The sequence below is a fragment of the Aulonocara sp. 'chitande type north' Nkhata Bay genome, linkage group LG19 (genome assembly GCF_057382095.1).
Source record: "Aulonocara sp. 'chitande type north' Nkhata Bay isolate Kocher_YH1m ecotype deep benthic linkage group LG19, A_spYH_male_GT1.1, whole genome shotgun sequence".
Taxonomy (NCBI): domain Eukaryota; kingdom Metazoa; phylum Chordata; class Actinopteri; order Cichliformes; family Cichlidae; genus Aulonocara; species Aulonocara sp. 'chitande type north' Nkhata Bay.
The window spans coordinates 1853365-1870041 of NC_141362.1; the positions used below are offsets into that span (position 1 = coordinate 1853365).

At 41.2% G+C, this 16677-nt stretch overlaps 1 protein-coding gene across 1 annotated transcript in view; it reads right to left on the bottom strand.

Annotated features, from left to right (window-relative positions):
- atp10d (ATPase phospholipid transporting 10D) overlaps positions 1-16677 on the bottom strand; it is a 42122-nt gene that overhangs the window by 17810 nt on the left and 7635 nt on the right. Inside the window, exons 4-11 of the mRNA XM_086273701.1 lie at positions 11003-11207; positions 9885-9970; positions 9407-9513; positions 6631-6762; positions 6365-6477; positions 5956-6208; positions 2919-3133; positions 1222-1395 (exon numbers count right to left, since the gene is read on the bottom strand). Coding sequence (XP_086129827.1) covers positions 1222-1395; positions 2919-3133; positions 5956-6208; positions 6365-6477; positions 6631-6762; positions 9407-9513; positions 9885-9970; positions 11003-11207 — 1285 coding nt within the window. The remainder of the gene's footprint in view (positions 1-1221; positions 1396-2918; positions 3134-5955; positions 6209-6364; positions 6478-6630; positions 6763-9406; positions 9514-9884; positions 9971-11002; positions 11208-16677) is intronic.

The window sequence follows — 16677 nt, forward strand, 5'->3', positions numbered from 1 at the left end:
TTTACAGAAAAAAGATGAAAACAGATAAAAGTGCTGCTGACCCTGCACCTGCTCAACTTCCCTGTTTTATTATAGACCAGACACGGTCAGAGCCACAGCCTTCAGCTTCTTCCTGTTAAAATGGAGTTTTTCCTCCCCACAGTCGCCAAAGTGCTTGCTCATAGGGGTCGTCTGATTGTTGGGCTTTCTCTGGATTATTGGTCTTTATGTTACAATATTAAGCCCCTTGAGGTGACTGCTGTTGCGATTTGGCGCTGTATAAATAACTGCAGCCACAAGATGACAGTAATGTTAATGATGGATACACATTCTAATCGACAGGCGAGGAGCTTTATGGCAGCGCTGTTTGTCATCAAAGAGAGAAATCACTTTACTTTGGTACATTTTAAATATTGTCAATAATGTTTATATTTGACAAGTCCTGATGGAAAGCCACTGGTATTTAGATATGAACACAAAGCCGGCAGCACAAAGCAAAGATGAAAACAGGACAAAGAGCCTTTAACTGCCACAGTGATTCTACTGTAGAAACATGTTGGAAACCAAGGCTGCAGCCTGACTGCTCATCCATTTATTACCTTTATTACCTGTTTAACACCAGGGTCTGGCAGCTTGACTGTTGGTGTTTGTTCAGCTTTAACATAAATCTGGGTTCTTGGCTAGCTTAGGTTTAGTCTGTGCTGTCTGTGCAGGGACTTGTAAAGAGCTGAAGTTGTGTTAGCAGCGTAATGCAGTTGTTTCTGTCGTGGATGCAGTTTCCACTTTATTATCATGTCTATATCTACACTGTAGACCGTGCCACTGTTTTCCTCCTCTAGCATACAATCTGAAATCTGCTGATTGTAGCACAAGTGCAAGTGGAATGGGTAAACGGATTCAATAGGCAGGCAGACAACAATGTCAAGGAACTGAACTACTGGGAATCAGTTCTTTTATCATCACAGTCCTGACACACATTTGTTTTTCTATCCAAAATGTCTGAACAACATTTTAATCCAAGTCAGGAAATATCAAGTCCTTTCACACTGATATTCTAAAGATTACGAGGACCTCTAAACATCACACTGAATGACATCACTCTACAGACTAAACTAAGCAAAATGTTTAAATAGGCTCGTCAGTACAGACAAAAGAGCAAATTGTTCCAACAACACCATGTAAGTCATTTCATTGTAAATCAAAACAAATGTTGGAAACATCTTTTATGTGTTATTTACTCACCACATGTCGAGGCTGGTTGGGCGAAGAAACCACCACACTGTTACAGATGGCCAGAGCCAGGAAGAAGTCAGTTATGTAGGTGAGTTCCATGCTGGATGGAGTCTCGGATGAGGAGTGGTTTGTCAGCCAGTTCAGCTTCCTGCCAAGTGCGGGGTCTGGTACCACCTCCTTTGCCTGAACACAGGAGCGGCAGGTGCTTACCCAACATGCCAACAATAGGAATAATATGTAAAAGCAGTGGAGTTCACTACATGCAAAATGTAGTGTGAGAAATATGCAAAAAACTAAGAATTCAAAAAGGGGGCAAAAACAGCACTATATTTATTAATTAATAAAACCAACTTTTTATAAGGTCTCCAAGCCGAGTTTTTGATGTGCATTCCATAAATGTTGAACTGTCTGCTTTTGAAACCGTAACTATGAAGTGAAGTCAGCATACCGAGGGAATCTTCTGATTATCAGGATTCACTTACAGTAATATTTGCAGTCAGGAGAAATGATCACACAGAGCTGATTATTACATATTTACTCAGGGATTCTCCCACATTCAAATTAAAGAACTGCCACTTCCAACATCTGACCAATCACAAGACATGGACGGATGTCCTGACAGCAGAGCAACTGAATTTACAAATGAAGAGAAACTGTTCAATCGGCAAAAAGCAGTTAAACACTCTGCGCTGTTTTAACTGCAGCAGCATAACAGCTACAGATGGTGTAGATTAAAGTCTATCTGAGGACAGGAAGGAAAGCTGGCAAAGGTGCTGACTGTGTAACAGACTTATCAAAATGTAATATTTGTCTTTCACAAACAGGATGTGATGCGATCAGTATTTCATTAAAAGAATGTTTAAAGGACAGGCTTGTGGTGTTTTTTAAGAGTTTGAAAGTAAAGAAGTAATATAAGCACAAAGATAGGACTAGACTATGTTTTATTATATTTTAGGTCAACAAGTACAAATAGGTGTCCAATCCTAGAATTGTATATTAATACCGACAGAAGAATAAAACTGCAGCCAGTAGGAAAAAAGAATTTAAGGAATAAAGCTAAGGATCCAGATTTTATAGATTATATAACACAAAGACATTAGATTTAGACATTTTCTGGTAAGTGATTAGTCAGACGGTGATGATGTCATACCTGCTAATCTCTAATCTGGACCATGACCATGAGTTAGGTTTGCAGCATAAGGAGATGACTTGTGATGAGGCTCATCTTTTAATTAGAAGTCATTTCAGGTAACAACACTGTTTGACCACATGCACTACTGTCACCACATTTGTAAGGTGTTTGTCTTCTCTGTGATAGCAGAGAATGTTGGTGTCGTTGGGTAGTGAACCAACACTTGCCCAAAATCGCCGGCCTAGGGGATCCTCACGCACCTGGTTAAGCAGTGTGCCAGTGTGTGTTGTTATAGTAAACAGTAACTACTTTGTATTACTGTAACACAAGTCTCAACATGTGCCATTTCAAAGTTTTGATAACGTCACAGTTAAAAAAGGACTGACTAGATTTGTTCAGACTTTTAGCTGGCATTGTGTTTGGAGTAGACATGGCCTCTGATTATATACCCCAGGGTCCATAAATTATAAAATTACAAAATGTTTGTTTTATAAAAACATCTTTTAACATGAGTATTATTTTAACAATACAAAGAATGCAAACATGATGTCTGATGTGTGTGAGAGAATCTGACCATGCGGCTGCAGAAGGCGCCGGTCCTGGGCTGGACGTGACCCGACAGTTGATCCTCCTCCATTGGCTCAGCAGTAAGCGTGTGAAGAGACACAGAGCTGCGGTTGCAGCTGAGAGAGCGACAGCTCAGAGATTTCCCACTGTAGCCTGACTTCAGAGTCACAGAGCAAACAGCCGTCTCGGTGTTTTCTGATTCGTACACCTCAAGCCTTCGAGCTGACACACATAACAACACATCAACAATGATACCATGCAGGCTGTCATTAGCATGCCTGTAGTTTAAGGATAATGTGTGCTGTATTGTCTAAAATCTAATAAATCTTTATACATTCTCCACTGCAACCACTGAACATCCAAGGTATGGACATAGAGGCTGTGGACAGCTACAGGTACCTTGGTGTTCATCTGAACAACAGACTGGACTGGACTCATAACTCAGACGCCCTCTACAGGAAAGGGCAGAGCAGGCTGTACCTGCTGCAGAGACTCAGGTCGTTTGGAGTGGAGGGCCCACTCCTGAAGACCTTCTATGACTCTGTTGTGGCTTCTGCTATCTTTTATGGTGTGGTCTGCTGGGGCGGCAGCATCTCTGCTGGGGACAGGAAGAGACTGAACAGGGTGATCCGAAGGGCCAGCTCTGTTCTAGGATGCCCTCTGGACCCAGTGGAGGTGGTGAGTGACAGGAGAACGGCGGCTAAGCTGTCATCCCTGTTGGACAACATCTCCCACCCCATGCAGCAGACTGTGACAGCACTGAGCAGCTCCTTCAGTGGGAGACTGCGGCACCCACGGTGTGGGACGGAGAGATTTCGCAGGTCTTTCCTCCCCACTGCTGTCAGACTCCATAATAAAGACTTTAACTGATCAAGCACACACATCCATACATATGCAATAATACTAAGTGCAATAATCCTTTCTGTCATCGTTGTATTTTTACTCAGTTGTATATAGTATTTGTATTTGTATTCTATTTTTATCTTATTGTATATTTATTTTATTTTATTCTACTGTATATAGTATTTTATTTTATTCTATTCTGTACAGCTGTGTACTGTATTTATTCTTATTGTATTCTAATTTTTGCCTCATAACTTTTGCACTGTCCACTTCCTGCTGTGACAAAACAAATTTCCCACGTGTGGGACTAATAAAGGTTATCTTATCTTATCTTATTTATGATCAGATGTCAGAATGTTTTATTTACTGGATGTTATTCTCCTCCAGTTCAAGCATTTTGATGTTAATTTAATTAAATTAAGTTTGTTTGTTTTTTAGTTTAGTATAGTTTCATTATAGTGCCAAAAAACAACAACTGTCACCTCAAAGTGCTTCAAATCTCTGCTGATACCATTTAGACCTTCTTTCTTTCATTGTATTAAACAACAATAGAGCATAGACCATGGAGCAACAGCAGCAGACTGAAACTTGACGTATGTCATTAAATTAGAAGAACAGCTCTATTTAATGCTTAACTGAAATCGCCAATAAATTATAATGAATATCCATCCATCCATCCCGGCCACTAGGGGGAGTAGCTTATAAACCAACAACTCCTCCAGCTCCTCAGAATGTCGAGGCTTTTCCAGGTCGGCTGAGAGAGATAATCTCCAGTGTGTCTTGGGTCTACCTCCCCTCACTGATAAAAATGATCAACTCAATCAATGGTGAAGTCCAAAACCCACAACAAGTCAGAAATATTACCAGCAATGTAGACCAAGTTCTCAGTGTGATTGTACGCATGTGGAAGGTGCATTAGGGGAGTGGGATTCCCCATATACCCACAGCACTTTCCACAGGACATGGTCATATGCTTTCTCTAGGACCACAAAGTGTAACTCCTACTACATACCTTTGAGAGGATAAAGTTCTGGTCTAGTGTTCTACAAGCAGGACATAAACCGACTGTTGCCCTGAATCTGAAGTTAGAGTAATGGACAGCCTCTCTTCTCCAGTATCCTGGCATAGGCCCCTAGTCCCCAAAGTCTGTTTCTTCTATAGAAGGTTGTCTGTGGGACGGAGGATATGTTCAAACTCGTCTTTCCACTGCCTGACTATATCCTCAGCTGAAGTTGGCAGGACCTTAACTGCATTATGCATGTTTGAGCAGAGCACTGCTTTCGCCTCCTTAGTCACCTCAAAGAATTGCTTTGAGGTGACCGGTAACTACTCCCACACCTGAGTTCAGCAATTTCAGCCATTGCCAAACCTGGCCTGCTTTTAATTGTTAGCTGCCTCCAGAGTCTCACAGGCTAACCAAGCTGAATAAAACTCCTTCAGCTTGACAGTCCACTCCCATTCAACAACCCAAGGGTGCCGGAAAGCAACCCTCTTGTCCTCTGGGAAAACCAGGCAGCAGGCCGGGGGATAGACAGACCCTTGTTGTTTCCTCAGGCTACACCTGACCGGGCCCCACAGGCTAAAGGCCGCCTACCAGGCACTCTCCCTGGGCCCCCAACCCAAACTTGGCCTCAGGGTGGGGGTGTGGCAACTGTATCCTGGCCAGCGTGAACTGATTGCTTGGTTTTCTTCATTTCACAGGAGTCAATGAATTGCTTTTCACCTGGCCTTCACCCAGGACAACTTTGCCTAGTGAGACCTTACAGAAAACAAAGCCCCTGACAACACAGCTCCAAGACACACAGTCCTCTACGACAGTAAGGTGGTTTTCACAGAGGGATAATGATCAAAAACAAATACACTACGGAGAAGCAAAAACATTCAGATGAAAATGTTTTTGTTTCATGCTGTTCTTTGTTTTACTCCTTTGTGTCTGTGGAATTCCATGAAGAAGTTTAGTTTGTGATATTGAGTGACAACGATATTCTAGACAATGACCTCAACTAAAGACAACATTGTACAAAAGTTTAAGGCACTAAAGACAAGGTGAACATCTTGTCTGTATAAATGCTGTTGTGTAAGCACTCATCGTCCTAGCTGCATTCCTACTGTAATTACAGAATTCCCTTCAATGCTGAAAATATGTTAACAACAGAAGTCAATGAAATTCAAAGCATTCTAGCAATAATAGCGGTTTCTACCATTTTCCTCATGAGGATATTCAACTCCAAAGATACTGCAGCGGCGAAACACCATCTTATTTTCTGTCAGCGTTCCTGTTTTATCAGAGAACAGGTACTGAATCTGACCGAGGTCCTCGGTAATGTTGAGAGCACGGCACTGGATCCTAGAGTCCAGCTGTTTGTTGTACAAGGATAGGTCGTTGTGGATGAAGTAGATCTGGCCTAGTTTCACAATCTCAATGGACACGTATAGAGAAATTGGGATCAGCACCTGTTGAACAAAAAGCATTAATCCTTCTAAAAAATTCAAGCACAGGTTCCTGTGATTTTACACCATCAAGTTTGTGTCATTTTAAAATTGTTTTGGTTATCCTAGAAAAGACCACACTAGCAGCAAATGAGAGGCCCAAGTCTGAAGTTAACATACCTGCAACACAATGACCATAGTCCAGAATATATAGAATCCAGCCAGGGCAGGAGGCGTCTCAGTATCGACCTGGAAGATGGATTCTTTAAAGCTGTTCATCCAGAGGCCGTGGCCTGAACACAAATGAAATCCTTACTGGCCATTCCTCGCTGCTCTTATCGGCAACATACAATGTGCACTATTACAAAGTTTCCATCAGAAGAATACTGTGACCAGTCAAAGCTGTTGTCAAGTGAGAGCTGTGATACAGCAGTGTCAGTACAGACCTATAGCAGCAGTCAGGCACATAACGAAGAGTAGGACCACACACCAAAGGATGTCTGTATTCAGGTGCTTCTCCAGCTTACTGCGCTTATACCTCGGCCCGCTGTTGTTCATCATGGCTTTAGTCTCATGACCTGAGTCCATAACAAGAGAAGAACACAGCCATCTATGAAGACTTAATCTGTTGAAACTACATAAGCAAGACGGGAACAGCACTCTTTATTCATACACAAGTCAACATGTTTTACAGCCTCTAAATCTTTTAACGCAGCTTCCTCAGTCGCTTTGGTCAAACTCTGCAAAGTAATAAGTGATAAGCATGTACAACTAATAACATTGTTTTTGCTGTAAATAGTTTTTAATATTGAGACATGGCAGCTTTTTATTAACTAAAATTCATGAAATTCTAAAGTGGGAAATCAGGTAATTTGTGTGTTTAAAAACCATTAATAAGGACGTTTTGAGGAGCTTTTGGTCTACTACACTTTGTCAGGCAGGTCCTATTTAAGCGATTTCTTGATTGAGAACGGGCATGGCTGTAATCAGGCCTTACAGTTATTACTGTAGGTTTTTACACAGGGCCATGTGGGTTTGGGTTTTTTCCCCTTAATAATAAACATGTCCATTCAAGTGTAAAAAACGTAAAAAAAACAAAACAAAACAGGAACTCGGGCAAACATTTTTTCACACAACTGTAAATGTCTTCACTTCCTGTTACTCTACAAGACAGAGCAACTTCCAACAGTCAAAATTGAATCGAGTCATTACCAGTGGACATTTTCGCCAAATCTTTGGCAAAGATTTTCTGGTCTCTGGCTTTTCTTTGATCATGTATGGCATCGAGAAGCCAAGATGAGACTTATTATGAACAGTGGCTATTTATAATTGTCTTTTCCTGGAACAGTTTAAGAATACAGATCAACAGAACGTTGACCCTAACCCTATTTATATATTTATATTTCACAAAGTAATAAACAGTGATGATTCCTGGGCGTGGGGTTACCATGGACAATAAGTATGAAAAGACAGATGGAGGCACTGGTACGGTTCCCATATAAAGCCTCGAGCTGGACGTTTTCTCTGTCCCAGTCTTGGTGTTTTAAAGCTGAATGTGATGAGCCAGGGACGGATCTGCTATCGAAACTGCAGTCTCATGGATAACAACTTGTAAGTGGGAAATTCTCCATTTAGAATGAGCATAACTTAATGTTCTGTTTAGTATGACTTCGAGCACATAAGGTTCAAGTAAAAGAGATAGCTAAACCGCTTTTACCACATAAAAACTTACTATAACTAAACATACAAGTTTTTCAAATAAAAAGAGTTTATGATATCTCGAAATCTGCTTGAGCCACACTTCTCCAGTTTTTCCATCGTCAGGACGTTAGCCCTGTTGTTCTCAACTACCTTTGGTGTTGACTCTCAGTGGGAAATTTAGTGCATACGAGGTGCAGATGTTCCTGTAAACTGTTGCAGCCAGTTGGTTGTGTATTATTGGTCTCCTGTGGCTGAAAGTTCACACCAGGTAAAAGTGATGGAGGATTTAAAATTTGGAAAAATAAAGGCATTCAAAAAATGAAAGACCTATATGCAGACGGCATGCTGCTCACATTTGATCAGTTATGTATAAAATATTTAATACCCCCAAAGCACTTTTTTAAATATTTACAATTGAAAAACTATTTGTCATCAAAACTGCAAAGGATTGCTGAACTTCCACCATTAACAAAAATAGAGGAGGCATGCATTAAGAACACAAAAGGGAAAGGTTTTCTCTCTGTATATTATAATTTACTGATGCTTTCCTCCAAAGACTCAGCAGCAGATAAACTGGATGCTTGGAGAAGCGAGATCCAAGAGGACATAGATGAAAACAACTGGAACCAGGCTTGCTTAAAAGCACAAAAACAAACAAACACACGCTTTAAACTACTGCAATATAAATTTCTCATGAGAACCTATATAACACCTGTCAAGCTTCATCATATGTCCAATGATATTCCGGATCTGTACTAAATGTTTAGTTGAAAAAGGGACTCTTCTTCATTGTCTATGGGAGTGTCCTAAAAAGATGTTATCAAATATCTGTCCGAAGTGTTTAGGGTAAAAATCCCTTTAAAAGGAAAACTCTGTGTACTTGGAATATATCCAAGGGAATTTAAGCAATCGGGGGAAAAAACTAAATTACTGGACTATGGATTACTTCAAGCCACTGCGCTATGTTGGAAGAGTATGGATGCTCCCTCCATGGGACTCTGGAAGAAGGAAATTGCAATCTCTCTAGGCCTGGAAAGACTAACATATATTGCCAAGGGCAAACACTGGGACTTTGTGAATATGTGGAAGCCATATATGGATATTTTAGGGAGTGGGGATGAAGGACATTTATGAAAAAGAAGGGAAGGAAGGGAAAATGTTGTCCATCCTAACCCATTGTATTTTTGTATTACTGTGAGAACGATGCTCATTTCTACATTTGAATGTGATGTAGGCAGGTTTGATGTATGGATGGGTGTGTGAATGTGAGGGTGTTCAGCATTTGTTTGTATTGCACTATAAAAAATTTCAATAAAAATATATGGGAAAAAAAACAAAAACAAAGTAAGAGGCCAATATGCGCAAATTAACGAGTAAAATGTTGTGTTGAAACAACATTTTCAGTTTTTCTTATGAAAAGAAATTCCATTTCTTTTATGGATGTAATTTGTTTTAAACTTTGGAAAAAAGCCAGTGTAACTGTTAATGTTCAGATGTGACAAAATAAAACTGCAAGCTTACCAGCATAGACTACGATGCCTACCACCGTTTCAGTGTTGCGTATGGTGCAGCTCCTGAGCAACAGGTTGCCACTATGGAGGCCTACACGAACCCCATTTGAGTGCTCCCTGTGAAACAAAATACACACACAAACTCATACAAAGACAAAAACAGTTGGCAATACAGTGAATACCAGCCTCTCTATGAGCAGTGCTCATTTTGACCACTTGAACTGGAAACTAAAAGGCGGTCTGAGGAAACCCTGACACATGGATATTGACTCCGGGAAAAGTAAAAAGGGCTGACATCAAATAATAAAAAAAGACACTCACTTGTCAAATTAAAATATTTGCCGTACAATGTGTTCCTAAATAATCCAGCCAGGCAGCTGACAAAAGTCTATTTTTGATCGTCACCGTGTTTCCACGACAAGGTGACATCAACTCCAAACAGACAAATAAACAAATGTGTTAAAACACTCGAATAAAAAGAGACTCACATGTAACCTCTAAACCTGCTGAGGTCATTGTTGGGGTTCTCACACTCAATACGACTGTGGAAACTCTCAGGAGTGAACTCTTCTCCCTGCAACACAGACACTTTCTATCAAACATGCAAATAAATACATGTAGAAAGTCAAGTAAGCGAAGACACAAACACACAAAAGAAAAGACTAGCACACACTGTTGTGTAAGAGTCCCTCTTATTAGTGGCATTGCTGCAAAGCAACAGCTCCTTTGTGTGCTGCGAGCTTCTATTCAGACTGTTGAGATTTGATAGTTTCTGAAATGTTCCACTTTTTCTATTGATAGAGTCACATTGACTTTGAATGGAGAGACCAACCTCTCTTCCCTTTAGGCTGAATTTCTCCCACACCATTTGTCCTGCAGACATTGTTGTCACACCAAACTGAGCAGCATGAGTGTGCCTACAAAACCACCTTCTGTCACGATCCTGGGTCTTCTGACCCAGCATTTTGACTTTTAGTTTTTCTTTTTATGTTTATGTTTAAGTTCATTAGGTTATCTAAGTTCATTTGTTCATTCCCCTTGAGTCTTCTACCCCTGTGTTTTAGCCTCCCTTTGCCCTTTGTGTTTCATGCTGTTTGTCTTATGTTGTCAAGTTTGTATTGTCATGTCTGCGTCTCATGTTTCCTCTTTTATTTTGAAGGTCCATGTCCTACGTCAGTGTAGTCAGCTTTGCTTCCTTTGTCTCGTTAGTGTCAGCTGTTTCCCCATGTGTTTCCACTTCCCCTAATCACCCTTGTGTGTATTTAGTCTGTGTGTTTCGGTTCATTCTTTGTCAGGTTGTCTGTTATTCACGCCATGTTTCATGTCCAGGTTTTTCATGTTGTTTGTTTAGTTCTCCCAGATTAGGTTAATGTTAGTTTTATTTCAGTTTGCCTTGCCCTTTGTTTGTACCTTTTTTACCAGCCTCATTAAACGGCTCGTTGTTAATTCAAGTTTTGTTCCATTTTGTCTGCATTTTGGGTCCTCTGCATCACTCCATACAGTCTGCCTCTGCCAGACTGTGACACCTTCTACGGTTTTTGAGTTATTTAAAAAAAAAACTTTCACCAAAAAAAAAAAAATCTGTCAGACGTGTCAAATGTATTACCTGCAGTGGGAAGTCTGAAACGACTTGTCTCTGTTTCAGGTTGGTCTCCCCATCTAGGTTGGCAGTTTCAATGTAACAAACCCCATGAGGGTCAGAGGAATACAGCAGCAACATGTCAGCTGGGATAATTTCATTACAGGACAAATGAACAAAGTCCCCAACTTGAACATTTTTCCAGCACTGGTCAACGTAGGATTGCTGTGTGCTATGGGACAAAGAGAGAGAGAGAGAGAGAATTAAGTATCAATCAAAGAAAACAAGTTTGTTGGCACCTCTTGTGGCTGTAATCCCAGAACCAGGTGGTGGACACCGGAGATTAAAGAAGCCGTGCCAATGAGTACCCAGAGGCTCCAGCACCCTGCTGACAGGTACCAGCAGGCCAAGCAAGACAGCATCTCTGGCAAAAACCTTCGGCCAGATGATGGCAGAAGACTTTTTGGTTGGCTTAAAGCAGTTCTGCCAAACTGTCAGTCAAGTCAGGAGGGGTATTCTAAACACAACATTGAACCGTTCGATACAGTGCTTTCGGTTCGGTACGCATGTGTATCGAACAATACAAAATTTTAAATTTATTTTATCAACTTTTCTTCCGACGATGCCGTCTGTGAGTGCTCAGTGGATCTGCGTTCAACTACTGCGTCTAGGCTGCACAGGATCTCATTCAGATCTGGCGTTTGGAAGTATCTTGGTTTTCATGTGACGTATGACCCTGAAGGTAAGCTGTCATGGACTAAAGTAAAACAGTATGTTGGATCTGCCACGCAATGCTCAATTCTTGGAAACTAGTGCGTTAGCGCAGTTAGCTCGTTAACGTGTTGACGCCGTCCAGCCCCAGGCACGGGGCGATCCGCGGTAGCTCGTTAACGGAGATTTGCCGTGTTGTGGCGTTAAGGTCATTTCAGATTAACGCTGACAGCACTAGTGGGAACACAACGAATATGACTGCACATTTACTCCGACATCATCCTAGTGCGAAGACAAGTGGAAGCAGACAAAAACAACAAGCACGCATGCTACAAACTTTACCCGAGTCATTTAGACAGCCGTTAGCACAGGATTCTCCTTATGGGGACCTGATATGTTTAATATGCTGCTGAGAATATAGCCCAGAAGAAGCGTATAGTATAGCTTTTATTTTGGAAGGAGACATTTCTCTGTAATAAACTCTCTTTTCCAAAGATGAGGGATTTCTCGATCCGATTTTTTTTTCTCATTATTTTTTTGTTTCAGCAACATTAAATTTAAAAACTGTACTTATGAGTTAAAATACATATTTATAATTTTAATAAATGACAAATTAAAAAGGCATGAACTTTTTTTTTATCGAAAAGATATCGAACCGTGAATTTAGTGTATCGTTGCACCCCTAATATATATGTGTAATGAAAAATGATTATTTTACATGCACTCTTTAAATCTGCGGTTTATTAATTGTCACTGAGCAGCCGTTAGCTTTAAATCTGATCTCTCTTCTTTCCTGCAATGTCTTTCTTGCAACTTTGTCCATCTGTTAGTGAAGTAATCCCTCTTCTCTCCTTAGAAATACAGCAGCTAGACCTTTAGCTAGCAACACACTGTGCAGCAAACTGCACACAGACAATTCGTCGTTTGGTGATGTTGAGCTAATATTAGAAATGTTGCATTTGAAATGTTCTAACAGTTAAAAAACTAAATGTTGCTCCCTCCAAGCTCACTCTTCTTCTGTGGGGCTAGATGCTGAAGTGCAGCAATCACAACTTTTTTCTTTTCTTTATTTTAGACGAGTACTTCTGACTACAACACCTTTGCCCCACTTTAAGCCCTGAGTATAAACTATAAATGATACAGCTGAACTTAAAGTAATGACTTGTTTTGTAAGTGTGAGGAGTAGAAAGTACAGATACTTGTGTAGAAATGTGGGGAGTGAAAGTAAAAAGTTGTCAGAAACATAAATACTCAAGTAAAGTGCAAATACTTGAAAATTAGTATTAATACTTAGTAATCAGCAGAAGTGAGTAACAAAGTTGAGTTTATTTGTGAATACTGTAAACGCTGCTTTCTGTAAAACCCACTGTCATGTTTTTTGTCAAATATAAGTTACATTGTTAGAAGTTACTTATGAATATTTCTGAAAAGTTAAACATCCAAAGAGTTGTTGGACTTGTCAGTTCCTGTTTTGTGGAACCTGCTTTAGTGGAAGTCTTGACCCACCTTTGACCACATCTGGTTTAACAGCACAGAGCAGGGTGAAATACACTAATGCATAATTTCCCTGTAGACTACAATATAGTTGATATGTACATGTTTTTAGCCAATGCTGTGATATTTCAAGGTTCATCTGTGACCATAGGAACTGTAAAAAAATTAATTAATACTATATTACCTACGAATATATTACAGCTAAGTGACTGAAGTGCTTGACATGACAAAACATACCATCTTTAAAGGGACCAGTATATTCAGGGCCATTATAATAAAATTGACCCTACCTGCTGTAAACACGACACAGAAGCCCATTGATCAAACGATCAGTCTTAAACCTGCGGGAATCTTCGCAGATATCCTTCAGAGCTGTTAATGACAGCACCAGTACAATAGGAACCAGAGCGATCTCTGGCTGAAAGGCTTCCACAACAGGGACAAAGTTTAGTGCAGCAAGGAAAATGAAGTAGACGTTAGCGAACCGGTGGAGCTGCTCAAAAACATTCTTGGGCAGAAAGGACAGAAAGGAATACTTTGTTGTCCGGATCTTGTTGCTTTTATACAGCTGTAGGAGCTCCTTCAGTTCCTCATTCTCTGTGAAGGAAGGTACCACGGTCCTCTTCATCCGGTGGTGCTCCTTGGTAGCATGAGGGCAGGATGGTTGCTCCGTGCTGTTCATGAGTCCACTGTTGCAGCCGATAATGTTTGTCAATTTGTCCCTAATCGTAAGCCTTAATTTTCCATGACTGCATACAGCTCTAATCTGAAAAATATTCTCCTTCAGCTTTTATTCTGTTCTTTCTTCTTACTCATCCTGCTGTAGAACTGTTTTCCTTTTCCTATCATACCTATCACGGCTGTGGAAGGCAAGGTGGGAATGATCAAAAGACAGCTGACAGTCTTACAGAATTCACTGCCACTCCTCTAAAGGGAAGCAGTGCTGTAAAGAAACTCAAAGTTCAAGTTTTACAACTGCCAGAAAACACAGATCAGATACACCAGACAGCAGAGTCACAAAGCAAAGATTGTTTCCTGACAGTCCCCTTAAGATCAGATGAGTCCTTGTCCACTGAGCAGAAGGAGTTTTACATTGTTTTTCTATGTTTGACTGTAAAATGTGAGATCTACAGTGCAGTCACTGGCAGCACCCATGTCCCCATTGGCAGAGGTTACAGAAACCATCTATTTTTTAAATGTATATTGTGACTGAGAGCCAGGCTCAGCTTTTTCAGACCTTGGTTATATAAGAGACTGAGCATGTCTTCATTTGACTGATGAGAGTGCAGTGAAAGCTTTCAGCGATGAATGCTGTGGTTGCCATGAGCACAGGATTAAGAAAGCAGTCAGAGGGCTTGAGCACTGTCACTGCTTAGCTTTATAAGATTTGCACAAATTAATACTGCTGCAAAAACGGCTGATTGTGGGCAGAGCAAACATGCAAACTCCACACAGGAAGGCTCGACCAGATGAGCATTAGAATACAGAAAGCTTCACTTCCTGCCCAGCTCACACCTTTACAGGCAGCACTTTAACAAGTTCATTCATTTAGTATAGCTGAATGTCCTTAAAACAAAAGAACTCCTAACGGACTTCATGAGGCACAGACAGGTGGGAAGCAACAAAGTATAAATACTTGGTTACTGTACGTACATAAAATTTTGAGCCATCTGTACTTTACTTTTTTCTGCTACCTTTTTACTTTTACTGCCTACATTTTGAAACAAATATCTGTACTTTCTACTTCAAAACAGACTGGTTACTTTTGGTTCAGCTGCATCACTTACAGTGTTTATACCCTGGAGTTAGAGGGCCAGAATGAGTGCAGGTGTCCTGTTGTGTTTGCGGAACTACAAAATCTAGCTAGCGGGATAGAAGAGGAAGAAGTATGAGGGGAGTGATGTTCTTTTTAAGTGTCAGGTCATTTTAAATTCACCGTTTCTATCAGCTCAACAAACATCAGCAAACACACAAACTGTCTGCAGTTTGTCGCACGGTGTGTTGCTAGGTAAAGGTCCAGTTGCTGTATTTGACAGGGAGAGAAAAGAAAGAGCGCTAACTTCACTCAGAGATGGATCATACGTGGGATTTGTTTATTATCTGTTTTGATCATTTTTCATATTGTGAAATGTCCTGCATACCAAAATATACAAACTTGTGTTATTGAAATGTTGCATGAAAGTACTCAGAAGTACTCAGCAATAATGCAGAGAATTCAAAGTAAAGACTGATACATCAATGGGACTTCTTCAATCTCAGCTGACTGCAGGTTTCCCCAACCTGATAAACAGGACATTTGCACAATTCACTGATCACATTAACTTGGTGGACCAAGACATCAAAGGGAGGATATGAAAAGTGGCAGGTTAGCCTTCTTAGACTGTGAGATTTCCATCAGTAATGGGGGACATCTAAAGCTGGCGTGTACAGTAAACCTACACATACAGATCAGTATTTAAGGTTTGACTCTCATCATCCACTGGAGCACAAACTGGGAGTCATCAGGACGCTACAACACAGAGTGAACACCATCCCCACAGACACAGCAGCCAGGGAGGCAGAAGAACATCAAGAAGGCCCTGAGTAAATGTGGTTATCCCAGCTGGACTTTTGTCAAAGCTGGGAAGGCTCCTAAAGAAAGCTGCAGATGATCCAGGAGAGACAGACAACCGCTGCCCAAGAGAAAACCTGTAGTGATCCCGTACGTGTCAGGAGTATCGGAGCAGTTGAGACGCATTTTTTCTAAACACCGGGTCTCTGTGGCTTTTAAACCCCAAAACACACTGCGCCAAAAATTGGTCCACCCCAAAGATCAGGTCCCCCGACACAAACAGAGTAACATAGTTGTTAAGTGCAGGAGGATTGCCAGGATTTATACATCGGGGAAACCAAACAACCTCTGGCTAAGAGGATGGCCCAACACAGAAGAGCCACCTCGTCAGGCCAGGACTCTGCAGTCTATTTACACCTACAGGCCAGTGGACACTCTTTCAATGATGAGGACCTTTTACTGGAGTATTTTCTAACACAGGTATCTGTACTTCTACTTAACTAAACAAAGTCTGTACTTTTGCAATCTGTGCTCCTGAGAACGGGTGGAATCTGTCTCCACCTTCAGGATTCTGGGCACCCACATCTCCACAGAGCTTAGGTGGACCCACAAACACCATCGCCCTGGTAAAGAAGACCCAGCAGTGGCTGCACTTCCTCCGTGTCCTGAGGAGGAGTAACCTGGACCAGGAGCTGCTGCTGGCTTTCTACGGCTCTTCAGTGGAGAGAGCGTGCTCTCCTCCTAGGGTGCCTGGATGTTTGTTACGCAGGAGCCACAACTGAGGCCATCGCCAGCTCCTCTTGTCTCAGGAAAACCAGCGCCATCACAGGCGACCCTCACACCCCGCCCACCACCTGTTTGATCTGCTGGACTCCGGTCGGCGCCTCAGGTCAATCAGGTCCCATAGCTCCAGACTCACTAACAGCTTCTTCCTCTGGTTACCAAA